This window comes from Sander lucioperca, chromosome 3 (genome assembly GCF_008315115.2).
Source record: "Sander lucioperca isolate FBNREF2018 chromosome 3, SLUC_FBN_1.2, whole genome shotgun sequence".
NCBI lineage: Eukaryota > Metazoa > Chordata > Actinopteri > Perciformes > Percidae > Sander > Sander lucioperca.
In genome coordinates this window covers 23,119,177-23,144,629 of record NC_050175.1, presented here as the reverse complement: position 1 = coordinate 23,144,629, position 25,453 = coordinate 23,119,177, and the positions used below count along the sequence as shown (strand labels likewise).

The 25,453-nt window shown below is 39.0% G+C and overlaps 1 protein-coding gene and 1 long non-coding RNA gene across 3 annotated transcripts; one reads left to right on the top strand and one right to left on the bottom strand.

Annotated features, from left to right (window-relative positions):
* Positions 1-1,258: 1,258 nt before the first annotated feature.
* slc39a13 (solute carrier family 39 member 13) lies at positions 1,259-16,956 on the bottom strand. 2 transcript variants are annotated; one of them, XM_031324152.2, is made up of 10 exons: positions 16,707-16,956; positions 13,945-14,310; positions 11,616-11,723; positions 11,034-11,176; positions 8,933-9,052; positions 7,689-7,778; positions 2,784-2,834; positions 2,454-2,586; positions 2,271-2,370; positions 1,259-2,004 (listed from the first exon to the last, which is right to left on the bottom strand). In XM_031324152.2, the coding sequence occupies exons 2-10, from the start codon at positions 14,270-14,272 to the stop codon at positions 1,929-1,931; spliced, it is 1,149 nt and encodes a 382-aa protein (XP_031180012.1). In that variant the 5' UTR covers positions 14,273-14,310; positions 16,707-16,956; the 3' UTR covers positions 1,259-1,928. The 2 variants fall into 2 exon arrangements, with proteins under 2 accessions (XP_031180012.1, XP_031180013.1); XM_031324153.2 differs by having other exon boundaries at positions 13,945-14,365; positions 16,707-16,877.
* On the top strand, positions 16,854-23,933 carry LOC116067677. The gene is made up of 4 exons (XR_004109288.2): positions 16,854-16,958; positions 18,518-18,576; positions 21,302-21,450; positions 22,969-23,933. It is a non-coding gene; the product is annotated as an uncharacterized LOC116067677 (long non-coding RNA).
* The last annotated feature ends 1,520 nt before the right edge of the window (positions 23,934-25,453 follow it).

Here is a 25,453-nt window from a genome sequence, read left to right as displayed (position 1 = left end):
ACGTTTTGATTTGTAATTAGTTTCTCTTTCATTATATTATACTAATTAGTAGATAATTTATATAGTTGTATAGTCACTTTACAATATGGTGTATACAATAATGTTTGTTTCTTTTTTGCTTGTTATATTCTGACTGAATTCTTATAACATTGTAAACATTGTACAAGCTACTTTGGAAATACTGTTCTTAACTAAAATCATGGCAATAAAACATTTGAATTGATTAAATGCCTATATTGATTAATAAAGGAAGCCTAATTGTTACACAAACATGCACCTTTAGATCCTTATTTATAAAAAGGACTCACACTTAAACGAAACTCAGCCACTGTAAATGATAGACCATCTGTTACAGAGCTTATCTGAGACGATTCCTGATAGCACAGGAACATGATCTAACTGATTGTTTTCATGTGTGCAAAACTCAAAGTTTGGGTCATGTTGGAGACAATCACAGTTTTGGTGTATGACATGTTGACTTCAGCACAGGCATTAAATCAAAAAGTTGATGGATTCTTTTAGGATTTTGTGACAGCTGAGCAAACGGTTATATTTGTCAACCACAAGATCAGACCTTTTAATTCAGACTCCAGAAATGTAACACGACTAAACTATGCAGTTTTGGGAACACAGCTGACTATGAATAAATTATTTGTCACTCGTGTTTGCACTACAGTGTACATAGTGGTTGTTTGTTGTCCTTCTGTGCTGTGACCGAAGATGGCTCCCATAGACAATAGGCTGCTCAGCACAGGCTGATGACTAAGGAAGGCAACCCATGGTGGAGTCGTTATGGCAACAAAAGCTTGCCAAACAGACTGTGTTGAAATTGGACAAGTGTGAACATACAATCAATACCCCCCTCCCTCCATTACCATATGACATTTTAGGCATATATTTGCAGTGAAAACATATGCACACGGTGTACAGGTTTTTGTGCAGCGATGGGCTGCCTCAGCACCTTCACACAGGTCTACCAATCAATATCAGGATAACTTAATCCCACTGAGCTAGTATGTGTGGTCTTTTTGACATAAAGTTGATAAACAGCACATCCTTCTATATAGATGTCAGACATGTTAGTTTATTTCTTCAGGGGTGGAAAATGTCACCAAAAGGTTTAGCAACATAATGCTATCAATAATCCTGCATGGTTAAGTTTTTTTATAAGTTGATGTTATCCGTCCCTAGTCTCAAAATGTGTTAAGTATAAATCAAAACTGAATATTAAACGGTAGCAATCTTTGTCTTTAATTAATTTCAACTTTATCACAATTATTTATTTAAGCAAAGATCAAAAGGTGCAGAGAAGATACAAAACAGAAAAAAACTGTACTTTGGTGTAGACCTGTCACTAGTGTAACAGACCATCCTGACTTCTTGGCACTTATTTCTCAACACAAAATGATGAAGTGGTGGTGCACGTCTGATAAAACTATATGTTGCTTGTCTAATTTTCAATAAATATGCAGCAGCTACATCAGAAACAGTAACAATACATACAATGTTTTAAACAATTTATGGTTGAATACATTTTAAAGAAAAAAGGTCCTTGTAGAGGTCTAAAAATACCTATTCTGTGGAGTTGGTACATCAGGTGTACCTGTGTAAATGTGTGTGCAAAACAATGATTGTCTGATAAACAATACAAGACAAGTTGGTAACAGAGACCCATACAAACCCTATTAATTCCCTTGAGCTTTAAGCCTGGCACATTTTGTCCAGACAAATACCCCATCAGCAGATCGAGAAGGTCTTCCTTTCAGTCATACTATAAATCCGTAAAGTGCCGTTCTTCTGTCAGTTATTTGTTTTAGTGTAATGTAATGAAAGGTTTCCTAGGAATGAAAGGTACCAGATATAAGGGGTTGGTGGTGAATGCTGAGTTTTAGTTTTTGGTTAAGGCGAGAGGGGGTTTTCCTCCATGTTCACTCAACAATTGCAGAGAGCACAGCCATGACAGCCACGCCACAGAAAATGAGCATGATCTGCAGTAGGGACTGCCTGGTAAAAGAAAAACAAAGGGTACAGATTCAGACAGATTTAAGGACATTAAAGAAATACGGCATCTGCCTATTTCCACACCACAGAACAAGATATACAAAGTTTTGATTGTCAACGGCCTTCTTACGTTGTCACCATTGTCTCAATTCCAACAACACACAACAGGTTAAAGGTACCCTGTGGAGCTTTTGCCTACTATAGTGCTACAGAGCCATGTTTTTATAAGGGGGCCCTGATGTGTTTGTAATCCTCACAAGGATGCATACCTTAAACTGGACTCCTCTAGCAGGTCAGGCACCACATTCACCAATGATATGTAGAGGAAGCCTCCAGCGGTGAAAGGCAATATCCAGGCAGTGGCATTTTCTAGAAACGGTAGGAAAGACTTATGCGTCATTCTGGCAACTGTATGTATGTATATGGTATGTATACTAAGGCTCTTACAGTACCTGTGCCTTCTGGTGACTGAGCGCACAGAGCGAAGCAAGCTCCCAAGACACCAACCAGCGCCGTGGACAGCTGCAAGCGGGCAGCACTCCACCGGTCAAATCCGGCCCTCAGCAGAATGGCAAAGTCTCCCACCTGCAAACGATAACATTTCACACAGTGTAGGAATGACTAAACATTCAGCGTGTTCACAAGCACTGTACAAGCACTGTAGCAGTCTGATTCACCCCATGTACTTTCTGCTATGCAAACACCAAACCTTTAAGTGAACCTCAAATTTCTATATTCAGCAATGATATTGTACAATTTAACCAAGGACTCTGTAATCTCACCTCGTGGGGGATTTCATGGAGCAGGATGGCAAAGGTGGTGAGGAACCCAACCTGCAAGAAAAGTTACATTAACACTGCTTTGTCTTACTTAAAGAAATGTGCTCTGTAGTATCAAAAGGGAATATGTATGACAAATTCATCCTTCAGAGCAGGGGTCTTCAACAGGGGATCCACAACCCTTAGGGGGTCCTCAGAGTTACTCCAGGGGGGCCACAAAAATTATTGTTTGCTAATTTCTAAACATTTTTAAAAAAATTAAAATGTCTGAAAACATACATTAATATGTAACCCTGTGCCTTCCACATGTGTTTTACATGAAAACATGATGTATGAATAATGTGTAAATATCAATCCATCCACCCTGTTTAATATGCAGCTCAGTTTTATTACAATACATGTAGTAGGGGGGTCCCTGCTCTGTCTCTTTCAGCTAAGGGGTCCTTGGTCTAAACATCCTTGAAGACCCCTGCTTTAGAGCACCTGAGTTGAGTGCTACGCTCTGTGTGTTCAGCCTGCAGTGCATAGTGCAAAGAGGGAAAATGTAAAAGACAAAGTATAAACTTTGAGCTGCTTTAAGCTGTCACAGCTTTACAGTTCTTTAAGTCCTTCAAAGTTTTTTGAATCCTACATGAAGAGCATTATGAGACCTATCGATTGTGTAAAGAGCATAACCATACACAAATCCCATGTAGGTGAAAGGCAATTGAAGATAGAGCTGCAATTAGTTGTCAACTATTAAATTAATTGCCAACTGCTTTGAAAATCGATTAATCAGTCCGAGTCATTTTTTTATGAAAAAAGTCAAAATTCTCTGATTCTAGCTTCTTAAATATGAATGTTTTTAGTTTCTTTACTCATCTATGACAGTGAACTAAACATCTTTGAGCTGTGGACAAAACAAGACATTTGGGGACGTCATCTTGGGCTTTGGAAAACACTGATCGACATTTTTCACCATTTTCTGACATTTTATAGACCAAGCAACAAATCAACAGATTAATCAACAATAAAAATAACTGTTAGTTGCAGCCCTAATTGGAGATTTTTAAGTTTTGTCTAAAAATAAAAAAAGTAAAAACGGATGAGGTAATCTCCGCACAACTCAAAGCTCAAGCCGGTTATTTGTTAGACGATTAAAAAGTAGGCAAAAAAGGGCCATGAGGCATAATAAAGCTTAATGACTTTTTCTGCATACTCTTTTTCTTAAATGTTAAAATTTCAAAAGTATTTTAGGAGATTAAAGCCAAAGACCTTATTATAATAATGAGAAATGTGTACTGTAAGTATTAGTATGTCAATATTAGTATTTAAAAAATCTGTTAATAAAATTCAGTTCAAAACAAAAGGCAATAATATAAATATTATAATAACAGTAATAATAATAACCTTAGTCCAGGAAGCAGGGAGATGTAAGAAGCTCAAAATCGGTAAGGTGGGGCCAAAAAACGTGAATGTAAGTGAATGATGTAATGTGGTTTGCAGTTTAAGCCACATGAAGCTAATATGGTACTAGCAATGCCCAGCTCACTTTATGATAAGACTTTGTTGATTGTCGAGGGGGAATTCACAAATTTTATATCCCAATATCCTCAAGTGCCATTTACTAATAAAACATCACATTTTTCTATGTTCATCGGCACATTCAGAAATAAAAAAAATGTGATCTCTGAACTTCTTCATATTGATTTAACACTGCGTTTATGCATATCTTCACACAGCATTTCAATGTGGCAAAGTCACATTGTGATAAATGTGCATGAGAAATAACAGAAAACACCGGTGAGAGGTCTTGTATGTGTATGTTTGAGAAATCGAGTTAACTTCCTCTCTGGCACATTGATCCATAGTTCATGCTGCTAGCCTTATGTCTCTCCAGCTGGACTCTCTCCTTCCCACAGCTACAAATATACAGTAACCTAGTGAAGCAACGCAAATACATGTTACTGCACTTTAAAGTGCACCTCGCCTGTGGGATACAAGAATAAGTTTTAAAGTGAAAACGTTTGTTGTATCCTGTAATGAATGTCTACTGAGTGGTCCTCTTAAGACTGTGGGACTGCTGATACAACAGGTCTGCTGCTCTGCCAGCGATTCTGCAAACACTGCCCTCTCATGGAAGGCATTTTGTGTCCAAATTCCCCAGATACATTTGTGCCCAAATTCCCCTGACACATTTGTGCCCTTTGCTTTCATTAGGTACAGTATTACAGCGCTCCTCCTTGGCCATTTTGCAGCTCTCCTGCATAACACTCAACCTTTGAAGTGCAACAACAAGAAATATAGAAGATGTAGCCTAATATTTACATGGAATGGACATTTAAAACCAGTCTCTTATTCAGTTCCCATGGGGGGGGTCAGGATTTGCGTTTCCCCAAACTAATTATTAGCATCTAAAAGGGTAACACATCTACAAGTCCCTCACTGTACAATCACATTTCTCCATCATTATAAATTGAGTACATTTTGTGTTTTCTTGGCTGTTGGTCAAGAAGAAATAATTATGGGGTCAGTCAATGAGGACGATAACTGTTACTTGAAGTTTCATATTTATATAAGTATCTTAATAATCCTAAAATGTTGACATGATAGACAGCCTAGTGTCAGTGTATGCACTATATTTATCAGCAATGATTGTCAGTTCATGATTGGGTGCTAATTTGGTCTGCAACCCCAGGGAGCTATTTCCCCCGCAATCATCCTTAATGAAGACCAAGAGCTCATGTATAATAAATATGCATGCTGAGGACTCAATGTGAATGTAATCACATTCTCACGCATGAGTCATTTGTTAAGCCAGTGTGGTTGGGAATGTAAACATTATTAGCACAAAACTCTGCTTACACACTGTTGATAGCTGGAGCCCCATATCCATAACTGCACTCTTTTTTTATAAACACAATTCCCTCACTGCTAGGTAGCAGTTAAAAGACATTTCACTGTGAAATGTACTGTCTGAACTTCTGATTCAACAACTGACTGCATGAAATAACTAAACATGAATTAGATAAGCTGCATTCTGAGAGTGTCAAAACTTTATTGTAATTTGTTCTGGAATTTTGTGTTAATATAAAAACAATTCTCTAGACTGTGCCTTTATCCAAGAGAAAAATGAAGACAGAGAAACGGAGCACCACAAAGCAAAGCAACTTCCTAATCTACATACTACATATTACTCTAAATGTAGAACAGGGTGAAAGAATGTGGGTGCTCATTCATTGTAGCGATAGACTGATTTTATCAGCCGGCCGATATATCGCGCCAATATTTGCGTTTTTACGTGTGTCGGCCGATACGCGGCTGCTGCGTTCGCCGATAGTTTTTTTCCAGCATTATTTACAGACAGGCGTCCACAGGCAGCTCTGTGTTGCTGGAGACGCTGCAGTTCACATGCAGACCATGCACTGCCCCTCCCCCACTAGCACTGGCAGGCTTCCAGCACCATGGCAGTCTTAAATTACAAATCAAGCACTTTATTTCAATGGCTACTTATCAGGTTTATTGTTTTCTTAAATTATTTAAATGTGTTGACAAAGGACATTTTGTGATGACCTGATTATATCTGTCTTATAATATGTCAGCAAGCAATGCATCATCAAGGCTGTGTTGTAGATGTTGATGAAAGCCTTTTACCCTTGCAGTTAACCATATGCAGTGCACCCATCCATTGCACACATAATTTGGGTGATATGAATGTAAGATGATTGCAGAAGTGACACTGATCTGTGTTTTTGTTTATTATTTTTAAAGAAATGGCAGAGCTACGGTGGCCGACAGGGGCAAACGCCCTGCAACTTAAGAAAACACACGCAAATAGACAAAACACAAGCAAATTAAGAAAACAACTTCATTAATTTGACAACACATGTGCAGCATTCGGCAAACGCGCTGCAAATACCACAACGCAACCAAATACATAAATGCACTGCAAATATGAAACGATGCAAAAAGAAAAGCACGCAAACCCCGAAAAAAGAAGCGATGCAAAAAGAAAAACAACTTCATTAATTTGACAACACATGTGCAGCATTCAGCAAATGCACTGCAAATACCACAACACAACCAAATACATAAACGCGCTGCAAATACACACAACACAACCAAATACATAAACGCACTGCAAATACACACAACACAACCAAATAGATAAACGCGCTGCAAATATGAAACGATGCAAAAAGAAAAGCACACCAACCCAGAAAACAAATGCAACAAAAAAACGCTGCATCCAGATTACACAACGGAAGTTTCATATTTGCAGCGCGTTTATCTATTTGGTTGTGTTGTGTGTATTTGCAGTGCGTTTATGTATTTGGTTGTGTTGTGTGTATTTGCAGTGTGTGTATTTGCAGTGCGTTTATGTATTTGGTTGTGTTGTGATTTGCAGTGCGTTTGCTGAATGCTGCGCATGTGTTGTCAAATTAATGAAGTTGTTTTTCTTTTTGCATCGCTTCTTTTTTCGGGGTTTGCGTGCTTTTCTTTTTGCATCGTTTTTTATTTGCAGTGCGTTTATGTATTTGGTTGTGTTGTGGTATTTGCAGCGCGTTTGCTGAATGCTGCGCATGTGTTGTCAAATTAATGAAGTTGTTTTCTTAATTTGCTTGTGTTTTGTCTATTTGCGTGTGTTTTCTTAAGTTGCAGGGCGTTTGCCCGTCGGCCACCGTACAGAGCAGATTCCGAAAACAAATCCAGTGTGGCAGGGTTTACATTTTATGATGTAAATCGAGGGAGCAAAAGCAGTATCGGCTGAAGAAAATCGGCAGCCCGTATCGGTCATTGGCTAAGGCTGATGAAAAAAAAAAAAAAATGGGTATCGGCACTAAAAAATCCACATTTTTTTTGTGTGTGAGAAATATAGATATTCCAAGAGTATTTTATTTCCTTGTTGAGATTATCACAGCCTCTTACCTTTTTGCTAACCAGGAAACTTCCTCCTACTGCCAGTCCATGGGTGAAGTTGTCAATGCAGTTGGCCAGGAGGTTTAGGTATCCACTTATCTGTGACACACGAAACATAACGCCACTGTTACTCACACTGTCCTTGATTGGTCAAAACTACAAGAAGTATGGTCAACAGGAATGTAATTATTTATCAGTCGCAACATTCTCTTTTAAAAGGGGCGCTATGCAGTTTTGGCCATTTCTTCGCTGTTTTCTCGCAGGTTTCTCTATAGAGCTCCCCCTACAGCTTCGGAATAGATATTTGGCAGCTCCTATGTTTACTTGTGTCTGACTCCTCGCTCGGTCAGTCTGGCGTTTCCTCTTTCTCTGTTCCTCCGACAATACTTTCCTAGCTTTCTGCTTCTTTTTTGCCGGCTCAGCCATGATGATAGCGTGAAAAACTCCATCGCTACCTTGTTAGCCGGTTCCTGAATGGCCGTATGTGTGCAGTGCCGTGAAGCTGAGGCCGGCAGCTCGCCGGCCGAAAGTTGCAAGGGTGGTTTTTTCGCTCACAGGCGCAAGGGGGAAGCGAGACGACCACCATTCAACTCGAAAAAAGTCATATAACCATTCCAATGACTCCGAAGCTGTTCAGTTAAAGTAAATAAAGCTAAAAAAAGATAGTTCTCCTTTAATATACAATTCTGATTAAATTTGATCAGTTGTCCTTTAATATCCAATATGCAAACTTGTATAGGTTGAAATTTTGGTGACTAAATAGATCCTATGGTGTCAGCTAAAGTTACTCCCAGCCTTGTAGTCTGACCCCCTTAAAATGAGGCTGAAAATGATCCGTTCCTCTCAGGAAACAAAAGGCAGCTGCTGGTGATGTGCCACACATTTCTGGGTCAATTTTGTTGTTGGTGTAATACACTGTTCAATTGCGCAGGTGAGATGCAACGTGGTGTGCTCCTTAGGTCGTGCTAAAAGACTAGCGTGAAAAATAAGAATTAGAAAAATGGAAAAGAAAGGCTAAAAATTCAAGATAAAATATTATAAATATATGTAAAAGAAAAAGTGCAAACATGTAATGTGCAAGGCAGTTGCAAAGGATTTGGTTTCATTGAGCCAACTATGTTGCTGGTTATTAACTAAACGACATTTATTAGTTTAGAGGATTGAAGAACTTACATAAACTCTGCCCTATCAAGCGTTTACTTATAGTGGTGTCTTTTTTGTTAACTGGGAAATGTTTTGGTTGTCAGAATTACCTTGATTTTCTCTGATCTTTCCTGCAGACTCTGCTGCTTGGAGGATTTCCATGACTCAGCATGATTCACATTTTTGAGTGTTGCCACTGCCTTTCCACTGAAAGCTGAATTAGACTGCGACTGTGGAGAAAAAAAAAAAGGTAGAAAAATAAGGCAAAAATGAACATCTTCTCCCCCACATGCACCATAACTCCAACCTCTTTTTTTCAAAGTTTTTCTTATAAATAATCTTTATGTTCCCATTACTATTAGTGTCCACCATCAGAAATATATGCTTTTAACTCGAAAGGGCTTGTCTCCCCTAAAATAAACAAACACCTTAGCCACTAACACCAGTCTTACAAAAAAAACAGTTGATGGTAGCAGTGAGTTAATGGTAGCCTGGGTTTAACAGTGCAATAAACACGCATTTTATTGTTGCTCCCACTGTGTGTCAAAGGCTTTCACCTCCTGCTAGTAGAACAGCTGGTGAAAAAAGTCCTGATTATTTTCGTGTAATAAGCAGTCACTTGTACTTTTGCGTCATTTTTCAGACATAACAGATTACCATTAAATTCCAACGCTGCTCAACATGTTTATATTTTGAAGACAAAAGAAGAGACAGATTTATTTCAGGCTATAGCCTCCGTTTTCCGAGAACAGCCCAACTTCCTTATTCCCTCAATCTGAAACCACTTACGTTGCCATTTAGACTGATATTAAAATGAAGGAAGAGGCGATTAGCCTGCTGTCTTCTGGTTGCAGCAAGGATATGTTTGCTCCATGTCTATGATTGAAGCATAAGGAAATAAAGCTTGATGACTTATCAATCTCCTCCTGTGGTAAAACAGGTAAGAGCGAAATTGTTGCTGCAATACACCCAATTTAAAATGTCCTAGAAATAATATAAAGTGAATGAATCTCTTCTTTGCATTTTACATCAAGCATTGTTGCTTTTTACACATTTGATGCATCCATCCAACACACTGACCCAATTCAAGTAAAAAGAAGTTCAGCTTGTTACAGTCTTTGCACATTTTGGTAAGATTTGCCTAAACACAAAGTATTGTAAAAGGACAAATACTTATAACCGTCTTTCCCACACTGTCACGCTCTATTGTTGCATCTGTCTATAAGCTGAGTGCTCTCCTGTGGACACTGAAATAGCTGAAGTAGCTGCTTCACCCCGGCACTATAAATAGACACCATTGAGGAGCTGAGCTGTGGATTCCAATCTTCTCCCTCACTAGCAATACAAAGACAAGAGGGAGAATGAGACGGCCTTTACAAACATACTGCAACCAGCCATTCATTGTCTACAAAGAAACCATGCGTTAAAACATTCTGTTCGTCAATCTTGCAGGCTCAAATTTCATGTTACACTATTTATAATATCATTACTAAACAATGAACTTCAACTTTGATGCTCATTAGGAAAAGCATTGCATTTTGACACTAGTCAACACAGTTTTTTTCATAAATAAATCTGAACAGCTGTGGTACAGAGCAGACATAATATCTCATGTGGTTTAGTTTGCTCATTGATAAAACATCAATTTCATAATTATTCATACTAAGATGTTAAAGGAACAGTTTGATATTTTGGGTAAAAAAAAACAAACTTATTTGCTTTCTTCCTGAGAGTTAGACAAGAAGTTCGAAACCTCTATGGGCCCTATCTTGCACCCAGCGCAATTGACTTTGTACATCGACGCATGTATCATTCCTATTTTGCACCCGACGCACAGCGGACTTTTCCCTCCACAGCCTCATGTCGGTAAATTAGGGAATGAACTTGCGCTCAAAAAAACCTTGTGTTAAAACAACTCCTTGTGGTTTTATAGGGGTTATGTGCTGGATTTTTTCTTAGCCGGGCACAGTAACATCCCAGAGTCACAGAAATAAAATGTTGAAGTATTCCTTTAAACTTTTCCCTGTTAGAGGAGATCACTGATACTGTAGGTCAGTTGTACAGTAGGTTATTGAATGCTAAAGTCACCAAAACACTGATAACACTGACAAATATGCAGACCGAGCACTAACAGACCAAGCAAAAAAAAAGGTGAAGGTTTGTATTAACAGTTCTGTGTGCAGTGAGACTCCTTTCAGCTGCAACACTTACAGCAGAGTTAGAATTCAGGTCTGAATCTGAAGTGGGGTCCTCGTGGCCATCTTGGTCTGGGAACATCTTCTCCAGGAGGAGAAAGGCCAACAGGCCAACGATTACCCACAAGCCCTGGGTCATGTAGTGGTTGTGTTTACCAGCTAGGACGGAAGCAGAGAGATTGTACATAAGACTGAGTGAGCAAATGCACTAAGTGACAACCGAGCTACAACATAGGTGAGTGCAACAAACACGGTTTATAGTAACTAAAACCAAGAGTTGGATTAAATACATATATTAATGCAATCCCATTGCAAAATAAATATTTATGTTTGAAACCAATGTAATGCATGATTAATATATTTCAAAATTATATCATATTTGAAAAACTACTGTTCCTGAATGAGGTTCACTGACATACCCGGTCTTGTTGCTATATGTTAGAAGACTATTAGTAAGGCAAGACAACAAAGCAGTAATAATATAGTTTCATACCAGCCAATTTCTACTAGAAATATCTTATTCTTAAGAGGGGTCAAAGAAAGAATAAATTGTTTAAGTACAAAAGGTGGTGATGGTATTGTTGGAGAGGAGACCCACCTGAAGAGCCAGAAAACGCCCACGCCTCAGGAAGGAGGTGAAGGAATACATCACCAAGGAGACCACCAATAGCAAAGCTCAAGAGCTGTTTCAGCTTCTGGCCACCAGCTGAGAAAACACACACACAGAGAGAGAGAGAGAGAGAGAGAGAGAGAGAGAGAGAGAGAGAGAGAGAGAGAGAGAGAGAGAGAGAGAGAGAGAGAGAGAGAGAGAGAGAGAGAGAGAGAGAGAGAGAGAGAGAGAGAGAGAGAGAGAGAGAGAGAGAGAGAGAGAGAGAGAGAGAGAGAGAGAGAGAGAGAGAATTATAGTGTGTTTAATAAATAACTGTATATTGATTTCATGTGATTGTGACGCCCTGGCTCAGGAGCCAATGGAGAGAGAGGGGAAGGACATCCGGAAACTTCATACACCTAAGTAAATTGGGCCTCAGCCTATTTAAGTGGCTTTTTCGCTAACCTCTCTTTTCTTGTCCCCACCAACTAATTTGGTTAAGGTATGTGTTTTGTTTGCATTCATTATACACTACACTCATCCACAAGCTAGCATAATTATTTTACCTTAAGTTTACAAAAAAATGTAATTGTTTTAGAATTTATTTCATGTGTGATTCCCTTTTTTGTCACTGACTTTACAGTAGGCCAGGTAGTGACACATTTCATTTTGGCTTGAGATCACAGCCACAAAATAAGATTTTTTTTATTTTTATTTTTTAAAAAGGACACCTTTTCTGAATAATTCATGACAAACACACGCACACACCAACATTTGAGTGTCTCTGGCTCAGGCTACTAATATAGTGATACAGTGATTACTCATGTGCTCCGCACTGCTGTAGGAGTTTCCTCAGTAATGACTAACCTCCATTCAGGACTGCACTTGAAAACCCCACGGCCTAAAATACATCTGGAATGCCACGTTCATGTGGGTGGAGCCACTCAAGAGGCTGCAGGCCTCTGACTGACCTACAGTAACTTAGGCCTGGTTATTGAAGCGTTAGTATATCCTTGACGTGCCACTTCCAGAATTGCTTGCTTGCCTTGGGCTTCCTTTGTGCTGGCATTTTAGACTCTGGTCGATTTATGAGGACTATGGTTAACCTTTTCTCAGATCTCTGTCGGGATCTCTGGGTAAATCCCGACAGCTAGCTAGACTATCTGTCCAATCTGAGTTTACTGTTGCACGACTAAAACTACTTTTAAACGTACACACGTTCCACCAAAACAAGTTCCTTCCGAGCCTATTTTGCAGCGGCACCGCGGCTTTTCTCCGGCGCTTAGCACTGCCCAAGACGATTGTGATTGGTTTAAAGAAATGCCAATAAACCAGAGCACGTTTTCCTCCCATCCCTGAATGCTGTGTGGAGTAGCCAGGCCCTCCTCCAGCGTGCTTTGGAGGAGGGCCTGGCAAAGCGAGACTATTGAAGCGTTTACGCTCATGTTTCTTTTTTAAATAGGTGTATTGAAACACACGTGTTCAAGAATAAGTTAAGGAACAAAAATCAACCAAATGAAACTGCTATCAACATGGAGTGGTTAAAAGAGGAGATATGATATTTGTATTGGGCATAATCAGTGTGCGCTACTGTCTGCTACAGTGTCTGGATGGCAATGTCGGTCTGCACAACACTTCATTTCTAGACAAAAACAAAATCAACTATTCAATGCTTTTTAACTCCTATGAAGTTTTGTACAGACATTCAAGGTCCCCAAAGGAAGAAGCCTACAAAGTTTGTTTTCGTCTGACTTCTCATCTAGTGCGACCAGCAGGTGAAGGTTTTCATCTATCTGGTAAAATCTCAACATCCACCACATGGAATGTGTTAGGGGATGAGGAGAGCTGAGATTTACAGTATTAGGGAGCCACTACAGAGCTGGAATTTTAGGTATATAGTTAACAAGTTAATGAGACTATTTTCTTCTTTTACTGCAGAAATTTGAACTCTGAACTCTTCTGCTTTCAACACTGCAGTCATTTGTCAGTGTATAGCGTTTTAACATTTATATTGCGCCATTTTTGTTGTTACATGTTGACATGTATGCATTATAAATACTAAGGCTAATATTATTACAATGACTAGCTCGTCATGCACAGATACAGCACATGACTGCCTCCTGCTTTTTCAAAAAATGATATGACGATTTAGAGGGGATATTTTCTCTTCAGTTACAAAGATATCATTATCATAAGTATCACTGAGGAATGTCTTGCAAAATACTGTATATTACAGAACTGTCTATGTTGTGTTATCATTACTGCCATAAGCAAAATATTGTGATAGTATTGTGAGAAATTCACAGGCATGTGTAGGTTACATGTTGCCATCTCTTACCTTCTGTTTTAAGGGCTGCTCCAGCTTCAATGGGAATCACAAGAAGGGGGAAAATCCCACTGAGGCCAACAGCAACAGAGCCCACCAGGGACAAGAGCCAAACATGAGCATGTTCGCTGTATAAGAAGTTTGCTACTGCCCGGAGGTCTGGGAGGTAATCTGTCAAGCTGGGGCTGGGTCCTGCAGCAGTGGCTGTTGCATGAGCCATAGCTGATTGTGTCATCTTGTGGCTGCTTGATGCCCCCCTGGAGGTCAGCATCAGCAGGGTAACTGGGATCAACAGAGCAGCTAAAGCCCAGCTGGGCTTCCTACAGCTTCCACCTTTCATCCGTCCCACGGTCCAAAAAGCCCTTGCACCCAGTAATGCTGCAAGTGGAGCACACTTTCAGAAAAACAGGCCTCTCCTGCGCCCTTCTCAAACCTGTATGAACATTTTAAATAAGCATTTAATTAAGGATGCAACTCAAAATTATTTTCATTATCGATTAATCTGGTCTGTAGTTTGGTAAATTAAACGTCAGCAGAAAATCCTGTCACAATATTTTCAAGCCCAAGGTGGTCTTCAAATAGCTTATCTAGTCTGATTGCTAAATCCCAAATGCACTGCATTTTATATCATGCAAGACAAAGCAAAGCAACATTTCCATGAAATTCAAAAACTGGAACCAGCTTGCTTGCATTTTTGCTTGATCCAACTAGATAAAATTGTTGTTACTCTGATCGGGAGTGACGCCAAGATCGAAAGTGACTGATTGTATGCCGATAATGTATCCCTGGCGCCTCTTGCATTCCACTGCCACAAACCGTGTAACAGCAAGTGCAGCTTAAATATGTTTTGTACTCCTTACTGTCTAAGAGTAAATAAATAATTCAAATCTGAAAGTGGTAGGTCACTGTCAGTGACAATGACAGTAATTAAAAATATATTGCCAATATACCCAAAGTTTATTAAGCTAGCCATAGTTGGCTATTGTTAGGCTAGGCACTGTAGTCAGTCTGACTAATCCATAATAGAAAGAGACAACTAATACTTGTATTGTTTTTGGCATGTTTAATAGTAGAACGCAATCACACATTACATCATATAAATCTCCACGTCGTGAAACAATGACCAGGCATATGTCATATTATAAATACTTTGAATGAGTAGCAGGTAGCTATGAGCATGGCATACGCTGTTTTCTACCACCATAGCTATGAGAGATGTCGGGGTATTTTCTCACTATGATCCATCTTCGGATAGTCTTAATGTGTAATTAGTGTTGATTACATGTGATATAGTTTTATGTGGTTAGATGGCTTGAAATTTCTGTCATGGATTAGTTAAGACTGGCTACATGATTACAGTGGCTAGGCTAACAATAGGAAATGGTATATGTGCCAGGTCATAAAAACCAGGTTAACTGAAATTTCCAATGGATTCCTTCCTATTCATAATGACCCTGACGACTACGACCATACAAAAGGTTCATATGGTTTTACTCATTTTTTGAGACATTTAAAAAGGGAAAGTCAGTTTTTATCTAGTTTACGGTTTTTAAGACAGGTCAAAGATGATTATTTGATAATGATTTTCCTTTATAGGTTGACACTGTGTGGATGCTTCCAACTGTTCGTCTGAATTCTGCATGAACAGTTACTTTTGTGCCTGGACAAGTGAAAGGTGTAAACAAAATGGGGTAAATGTACTTGTCCGAAGAAAGAAGTGCAACAAAAAGTTAATGTAGCACTGCATTAGCCACTTTTCAATCACGGCGCTACTGCTGACCAGCTGCCAGTGTTGCCAACTTAGAGACTTTGTCGCTAGATTTAGAGACTTCTCAGATCCCCTTAGCGACTTTTTTTCAAAAAAAGCAACTACAAACAAATCTAGCGACTTTTTGTGGTGTTATTGGAGACTTTGAGACTTGTTCTTACTATTCTCAATGAGCAGCTATCTACCTTGCTGACACAACCACTAAGCTTTGTGCAAACGATTGCGTAATTACGTCACGAATATGCAAATGAGCGTATGACGTCATCTAGCTACTTTTAGCGACTTTTGGAGCTGGTGCTAGCTACTTTCCTTGGAAAAGAGTTGGCAACGCTGCCAGCTACTGACACATGCAACATTAAGTTGTGTTAAAAGTTAAGTTGTGCCAGGTAAAGAAAGTCCAGAAACCCCAGATTCCAGTGAGTGGTTGCTTCTCTTTGGCAGCAGCCTGTAGCTAGATATCTGGCCATGCTACGAGGTAACGTTACAGTTAATGGTTTACGTATCGTTAACCTTAATGCAAATGATTAGTAAAATTTTCCAGAAAGGTTGCAAGAGATTTATTACTGTTTGAAAGCGTCTGCTGCTCATCATTTTTCCTGTCTGGCAGTTAGCAGGACAAAGTCGATCGGATGAAGTGAGATATTCTCAACTATCACATAATCTAATAAATATACTGAAAATGAAAACGCCAAAGTCCTCAACTGACAACCAATGCAGCATTAACGTTACACTGAAATCTGTGCTTTTGACAACGACATACTGAACTAGTTAGCTAACTCTGTGAATAAAAGTTAGCAAGCTAACGTTAGCTGGTAAACATCCATCCAGAGCCATGTTGACGCTCACAGCCTGCTAGAGATTAGCTCCGACACAAGCAATCACTGCAAATCAACGATACCTGCTAAAACTAGCATCAGTTTGAGTAAGTTAGTGCTAACGTTACGGGCCAGAAACCCTCGAGAACATTAAATAACGACATGCATGTGATATTTTATGTTTAAAATACCTTGTGGTTTCGGCAGTCTTTGCACCAGTGTATCCCTGCCATCCAGGACGGCTTGATGAGGACAGGCTTGCAGTGCAACGCTGAGATTCACAGCAGACTCCAGCTGCGCAGGGCAGGGATCCGCTAGCTGCAGCACAGTAGGTCACCACGGCTCTCCCAAACAGCCACGTATCAGGATCCTGGAGGAGGGAAAACCCTATGAACAGGAGGAGAGCCAGGACATGGATCCCGCCCCACCAAAGATTTCAGGAAGTAACTTCATTTTGTGCCCCAAGGACAGTTTTTTCCACATCCAGAAGTAGCCTCCTTGAGGGAAGTTTTCTTATGGTGGCTAAACAATTGACTTAACCTTCTAACGCTGTTCCGGTCAGAAATTACCGATTTACACATTCCCTGTACCATAAATATGGTATTTTTCATCAGATTGCCTCAAGACGTTATGATATCCTTCACAAAAGGCATTTGAACACATAACATTCATTGTGACTACTTTCTTTGAATTTTGATCAATCAGCTTAGTCACACTTCTTTTGTTTACGGTCAAAAATGACCGCCATAGTAAATGAATGGGAAAGAGTATAACTTTCATCCAGGAGATAAAAGACATCTCCATACACACACTCCTACAACTTTCCTGTGCTTGTGTACCCATTCACAGGTGCAAAGCTTCCTTTTGCAAGGGACACTGCACCATGACTGCAATTTGCCATTTGTGCGTGTGAACCACCAATGTTCGCACACACATGCATGCACGCACACACAGAAGCACACACAGAAACACACACACCCACACACACACACAAACAGACACACATACACACACTCACACACACATACTTCATGTTGTCATTTCATGTTGTCATGTTGCCACTACTGCATGTGAACCACCAATGTTCGCACACATGCATGCACGCACACACACACACACACACACACACGTACACACACACACACACACAGTTCATGTTGTCATGTTGCCACTTCTGCATGTGAACCACTAATGTTCGCACACACAGAAACACACACCCACACACACACACACACACACACACAGTTCATGTTGTCATGTTGCCACTTGTGCATGTGAACCACCAGTGTTCGCACACAAATGCATGCATGCACACACAGAAACACACACACACCCACACACACACGTTGTAGATGTTAATGTTCTCATAAGGTTCTTTTACAAGAAATATTCTATTATAAATACTTTTTGTCATTTTTATTGGCATTTATGTTAAAATAAGGGCAGTTAAAACTGTCCACTGTCCGGTCAAATTTGACCGAAAACAGTAAATTAAGGGGGGTAGCAACAAACAGTGTTTAAAGGTTAATCAAGAAACACATCTGCCATGCTTATACATAAGCTGGCAACAAAGTAGTCGATGGTCACATATAACACACAAAGTCACAAAAAGGATCCAATATCAATCAACCTGCAAGTTGCAAGTTTAGTCTAGTTGAATTGGAAATCAGCATCAAAACTTATATTGACATGTACGGAAGAAGATTAGGGCCACATGTGAAAAATGTATTTGAGTTCTATGTCAGAATTTTAAGAATAAACTCAAATACATTTTTAGGGGAATTTAAAAGAAAGTTTACACATTTTAACACCCACATGAGTTTTATTTGAATATATGGATTGAAACATTTTCATATACCCCAGTCCTATCGGAGCTGTTTCAAATGTGTCAGTGATGCACTATACTTACAACTCACTCCATATTTCTATGCTTGTCATTTTTAACACAGTGACACTGATTCACATTTCACTACAGTATTATTATTCTTAAAATTCCCAACAGGTATCCTGTATACCGGACAGCATTGCACTCAAATGAGGCCCTTGAGGACAACATTGACAGTATGGATTGCACCATTATTTGTAATTTGCTACTCCCTTTGTTCTACACTGCTGCTCATTCAAACGTGCCTGTTGGAAATAGGCTGATTGCTTGGCCTCCTGTATTGCTGCTTGCAGCATTCTCCAGAACCATTCTTCCCCAAAATAACTCATAGAAGGTCCCCAAAGCACTTAATATGCAACTCAACCATACACTACTGACTTACGGTGTATTTATACTTCAGAGGAAAACATTGAACTACTACATTTTCCTGCGTTGCAGATTCAGATTTTACTCACAAAATATAACAATTAAAATACATGCATTATTGTTCATTAAACTATTCAGCATTATAGTTGAAAGCGCCACCTTGAGCAGATATTAAGTACATTTAAGTACATTGTCCTGGTAATGCCTTTCTTTTCATTTTAAGTAAACATTTGAATATGTTAGTTTAACTTCAGAAAAAAAAAACAGTTTGCGTACTTCTTCTACCACTGCCAAAACCAACATTACCAGTTAGAGAAAGGGTGAAAAGTAAAGCAAGCCACTGTTTGCCTGGGCCCCCAAAATATTATATTATATTGACCATTTCAGTTAATCTAGTCTCGCCAAAAACAATAATTTTGTGATTTTATTTCCCTGTTTTCTTTCAACCTTTATTGTGCATTCCCTTGCATGCAGGTCACCACATTTGTTAGATGGACAGCCAGACTTTATTAGTTAGATGTATATACAGGCTTTTTTTTCAATTTTACTTTTTTATGTATGTACAGTACAGTTTAATATGTATACTGAGCATCTTGGGCACAAACATGTCCTTTCAGATGAATAAAATTATATCTAATTAAGTAGGCCCTTTTCACAGAAGACATTTTAACAACGGTAGGAAAAGCACAGGTGTAAATATTAAAGGCATGTCACACTATCATAGCTTACTGGGACACTTGATTAAAACAGAGCCATCGTGAGTGTTATTAGTAACACCAGTTTTCCAACTACGACAAATATGTCATTACATTTCATTCATATGAATAAATAGAAATGTCTATTGGGAAAATGCCTTTTTCATATTTGGAGTTGCTCCAGGATTGGATCACTACAGACAGTTTTAACTAATATGTACAATGTTGTAAAAAAGAAAGTGATATAAGTATGTCTAATATTTTCCCTCAAAGTCTTATACCCAATAAAACATAGGGTTCCCCATTTGAGCAGTTTGGGTTTCACTACCTTATGTGCATAGGCACAACACTCAAAGGACTGAGGAACCAACCTATTCAACACATCATCAGCCAAAGTGGATGCAATAGTGAGGTACATTGTCAATGTTGTCCTCAAAGGCCCCATTAGAGCTGCTGTTGTTAGATATGACTTTTAACAGAATTACACAATATAAGTGTTATTGTAAGTGAACATAAGTAAGTGAACATGGAGAGTGAAATCTACAAGCAAATTAATCATCTTTATGTATACTGTCATTGTACTAACTAGAAGGAAGTAAAATAATTGAAGTTCTGCTCCAGGTCAGTTCAGGGAACCACTGGCATAACCCTTTTTTTCTTCTTCTTTTTTTTTTTTTTACATACAATACTCTCAAAAAGCTGCTCCCATGTTGTCTTTGAGGTCAGTGTTTCATATATATGCACTTATAGATTGATAGACCTTGGGATTAGCCAAGTAGGATGTTTACATGCTTTTTATGAAGAGCCAAAACATCTCATACAGAGGGGATGCTAGTAAACTGACATTGTTTCCTAAATTGTATTGACTTGGAATTGAACCTTAAAAACGCCACAGTGCACCTTTAAAGGGGAACTACGCAGTTTTTTTATAGCTTGATTTACCTTAACTGAACAGCTTCGGAGTCATTGGAATGGTTTTATGACTTTTTTCGGGTTGAATGGTGGTCGTCTCACTCCCCCCCTAGCGCCTGTGAGCAGAAAAACCACCCTTGCAACTTTTGGCTGGAGAGCCGCCGGCCTCAGCGTCAGGAAGTGTCGCGTGATATCAGGTCTCGCGATGTAACGAATTGCTTCAGACACTGCACACATACACACCCCCATCCAGGAACCGGCTAGCAAGAACAAGGTAGCGATGGAGTTTTTCACACTATCGTCATGGCTGAGCTGGCAAAAAAGAAGCAGAAAGCTAGGAAAGCATTGTCAGAGGAACAGAGAAAGAGGAAACGGCAGACTGACCGAGCGAGTTTTTACACAGTGTATATCTATTCCGAAGCTGTAGGGGGAGCTCTGTAGAGAAACCTGCGAGCAAAAAGCGAGAAAACAGCGAAGAAATTGCCAAAACTGCATAGCGCCCCTTTAAATAGAGAATGCATGCAGTGATGAGCCATATTACTGCTTTGCTTGATTACAAAAACCCAGATAGTTTTGAAAGAGACAAACAATAAGTAGTCAGGAAAAAGAATATATAGCCTTTACATGAATGTACAGTATAACTGGTATAACCCATACCATCCTCACACCAATGTTCTCTTTGGTATGCAACAAGCCACAGGAGATATCTGGAGAAAATGGAAACTAGGCAGTTGTGTAGTAAATAAATTACAGAGCCTGTGTCTATCAATAAGTGTGCTTTCACCGCTCATCCACCGTTCAGTTGGTTGTAGACTGCACAGGAAAATTTGTGATTTTATCAGTGGTGGAAAGTAAATTAACTCAAGAACTGTTATGTTATGTTATGTTATGTTATGCTACTTCATACTTCTGCTCCACCACATTTCAGAGGCAACTAGAACTGCAAGCAGTTATGATGGGGTCTAAGCCTCCTGCAAGAGTCCCTCCCGACGACCTGCAGAGTCCGCGAAAGTCGAACCCAATGTGTGACGGCAGTAAGGCGAACGTCAGGAAATATTGCAGCGTGTGACTTGACAGGTCTGTAGTAAATTGAAAATGCAAACTTTCCATTTACATTCATTTTATACATGCATTCTTATGGCACTCATGTATTTTTTGGGGTGTAATAGGCCATGCCCATTTTGACCAATCAGTACAACATTATAGGCATGGCCTCAGGAGTGGCCCTAGATAGTACCCACCAAATTCTGTAAAGATCGCATGAGCCCTTTATGAGATATAAATGTTTGGTATTTGTAGCGCCCCCTAATGATCACTGTTACTCAAATTTGGTCCAGAGCCTAGTGGAAAGTTGCTTTGTCTTCCTTACTGCCCCATTTATCATCTAACAACCCCTCAGATTTATTTTTTGACCCCCAGGTTGGGAGTCACTGAGCTAAATCTGCTAAACAGTATATAAAGTTGTTAAAACTAGCTCTACCTCGACCAGCTACAGTAAAACGCAGCTTACACATGAATAACAAAACATAAAACAACTTAAAAATACTATATATTATAATATATTAGTACCATTTTTCTGCAGAATGAGTACATTTGGCTGACAATATGTCTGTACTGGATTTTGAATGCAGGAATTTTACTTCTAGTAGTTTTTTAATTCATGTATTGGTAGTTTTACTTTATCAAAGCATCTGAATACTGAATACTCTCTTAAACCATCTTTCAAACAAAATCAGTTTTGAAATAGTAAATCAGTAAAAGTATTCAAGGTCCACAACAAGCATCTTGCTCCCATGGTTGGGTCCCTAGGTGGTCAGCACCCGCATCCCCACCTCACTTCTAGTAGAGCAATAAGGGTTCTTAATAAACTGTCTGACCAGCAGGTGGTGTATGTGACAGTAATATACTGCATAAATTATTGAATGACATTTGCCCTGACAGCCAAGAAATTAAATCTTATTGTATTATCACAGCAATTACATTTTGGCTGCTTCTTAAACAGCAGTCTCTGCTGAGTTAAAGTAGGACTACCAGACCAGGTGTATTTCACATTTTGGATCAATTGTAAAAAAAAAAATTAAAAAAAAAAAGCGACGTTGTTTTTGTTTAACATTTAAGAATCTTTAAGTTCTCCGATTTTTTAAAATAGACCGGGTAGTTGCGGCTCTGACAGGCGGACTTAGCAGAGTGAGATGTGAAGATAACAAAAAACATGATTAATATCCGCACTGAGTCATCCTTGTCTGACTTGAGCAATACATAAAGAAAGAGGAACTTGGTTGTTTGGTGGGATTGAGGCCTAAAGCCGTATATAAGTGTATAGGGGTAAATGTGTATATTTGTGTGTGTGTGTGTGTGTGTGTGTGTGTGTGTGTGTGTGTGTGTGTGTGTGTGTGTGTATTCAAAAACTGTTATTAAAGAGATTGATACAGCAGATCAGACCTACTATTGCAGAGTTGTACTCTAATGCGCTGTGTAAAATAAAAAAAAGTGTGTGTGTGTGTGTGTGTGTGTGTGTGTGTGCGTGTGTGTGCGTGCGAGCATGCACGCTTGTCCATGTGCCTTGTGATTCACCCTTGCTAATAATACCCACAGCCTTGGCTGATAGTTGAATCTTGTGGAGTCCAGAGAAAATGAGGAATCAGGAATAAGAAGTGAGAGGGCTGGATGTCCCCTTGCATGCATGTCGGGCGACTGTTCCATGTCATTGTGAAACACATGATGGCCACTGAAACCTCTGGTGACTATCAGCCAGGAAGCATGGGCCCTCTCCGTGGACTGTCCTACCACGTAATATTCAATGTGATTTTCACTTGTTTTTGTAGATTTCAAAAGAATCATATGTGAAACAAGCCCACTTGTTGATCCAACGTTAGGCTACAACCTTGTAGATGCACGCTTGCTGGATTGCGTGTCTGGCTCACTGATAATGTTGTGCCTGTTGACAGCTCAGATCGTGCGGCACAAAATTGCATTGCATGTCAGAGTGACAATTTCTTCCGTCGGCTGGTAATTTGGCTGGTAACATAATGGCTCACACTGTAATAAGGCCTGCAGATATAATAAATCATCTGACAAATGTATTTCTTTTTTTAAAAGTTAGATTACATTTGCATTCAATTCATGCACTGGAATTCTGCTATTTTAAATGGCCAATGCTCATATGCATATAAAGGAAACCTTATCACATAATCACAAAAGTAAGATGTTTACCAAGCTCTCTTCTTAAATTGAGTTTCTTTTTCATTCATTTTAGTGCACAAAACAAACAACATGCACATTTAATTTTTGTAAAATATTTGCTTATTTGTTTATATAATTGTAAGTTACAATGTCTTCTAAAAACTCTTTGCAATGTGTTATGTGTGATCAAACCTTTCAGTATCTTTAAAAACATATAATTGCACATTGTCACTCTGCACCTTCTGCAGATGAAAAGTGGTTTTATTTTGATAAAAGGCCACAAAACACCATGGAACTGTAGCAGCTGCTCTTATCCAAAAAATGAGCTCCTCTTATTCAGGCAATGAGATCTAATAAAAAATGATTGAGCTGATTTGAATGCTTGTTAATTATTCCATCTTTGTATAACACAGGTGTACCACAGCTTCTGTTAAAACTCCTGAAATCTGTTAGTCACACCCAAATGCATGCCTCATTTTACAAACATAGCTCTGTAAATACATGCATTTTTTTTAATTCTATCACTCTGCTTTTATGAATTATAGTTGCTTTCATTGTATCATGAATGTTTAGTCATTAATATACAGCAAATTTGAAAATGAAAATAGGTTCTGCACTTAAATCTAATGTAGGCCACAGGCTTTCGACTAAGGATGTCAAGATGTGACAAAATGAACTTAACTCATCAGCATCAGGAGTTCACACTGTATTTACAGCTTTAAAACTGGTTTTGTAGGAAGAGTTTGTCACCTTCTTGTTTTAATAAGGAAGAAGAAGAAGGAGAAGAAGAACAAGAAGAAGAAGCTTTATAGGACCAACCTAAATTGGTAGAATTAAGGAAGTTTTTAGTTCCCCTGCTAATTCAGAGATATATAGAAAGCCTGTATTTTTCAACCACCTTTGGCAATTTGCTTCCAGTAGTTCAACAACTCCCCTGTGGACACCTTTACAGTTCATCAATGGATGTTGTACAGAGGGCGACGGTAAGACCCAAACACGTTTGTTCTCCGAGTCTGACTACGGGCGCTTCCTGATTTTCCTTATACGAGCACGCTGAGATGGTGTTTTAGTATTACCTTGTGTATTGAATACAGTGTTGAGTTTATGATCTGAAACTTCTGGTAAACAGTACTATACTTGCAGTATACTTTTATTTTATTAATTACAGAACTGTGTTTTTTGTTGGTTATGCCATTTTTGTAAGAATTCATACAAAATTTAAACTAGTTTATTACCAATAGCCTGCTTAGATAGCCTGACGTGATAGATGGCAATTTAAATGCGTTGCATTGTTTTCCTGTGCAAGGCTGAACCATGTTGTATTTACTAAAAGTGCCCAAATCAACAAGAAATGTAGTTTGTTTCAATTATTTTGGGGTGGTTAGTAATGTATTCCTGTTTTTTATAAAAGCCTACTAACTATAAACTTTGTACTGTCTTGGATAATTAAATTTGTTTGCTATACACAACAAAATAAGTTATTGTTTGCATTCATCTAATATAAAGAATGGGACACTGTGCCTGAGGGATTTTTATGTTTCTTTTGTTTCGGACAAAACCTTTTTAACTGAATTACTCAACTAGCTCAAAAGAAATGGTGAGCAAAGACGATTACGAAATGTTAATACTGCCACAGGAGTTACAGAGTGTGGACATCAACCTGCAGTCATTCTGGTCAAACTGATGTTCTGCAGAGGAGGAGTGCAACACTTCCTGTTGCGACGTTGCCTGTATCCTGTTTTCCACAGTCAGTGGTCATGCGTGTCATTCCACTCTGCGAGGCTGTGTTGGCACAATCTTGTGACCTTGTGGTGTGAATCTTATGAGACTGAATTAAGGGAGACTCCACATGTCTGAGAAAAAACTGAATGTCAGCAAAATATCTAAGAGCACAATA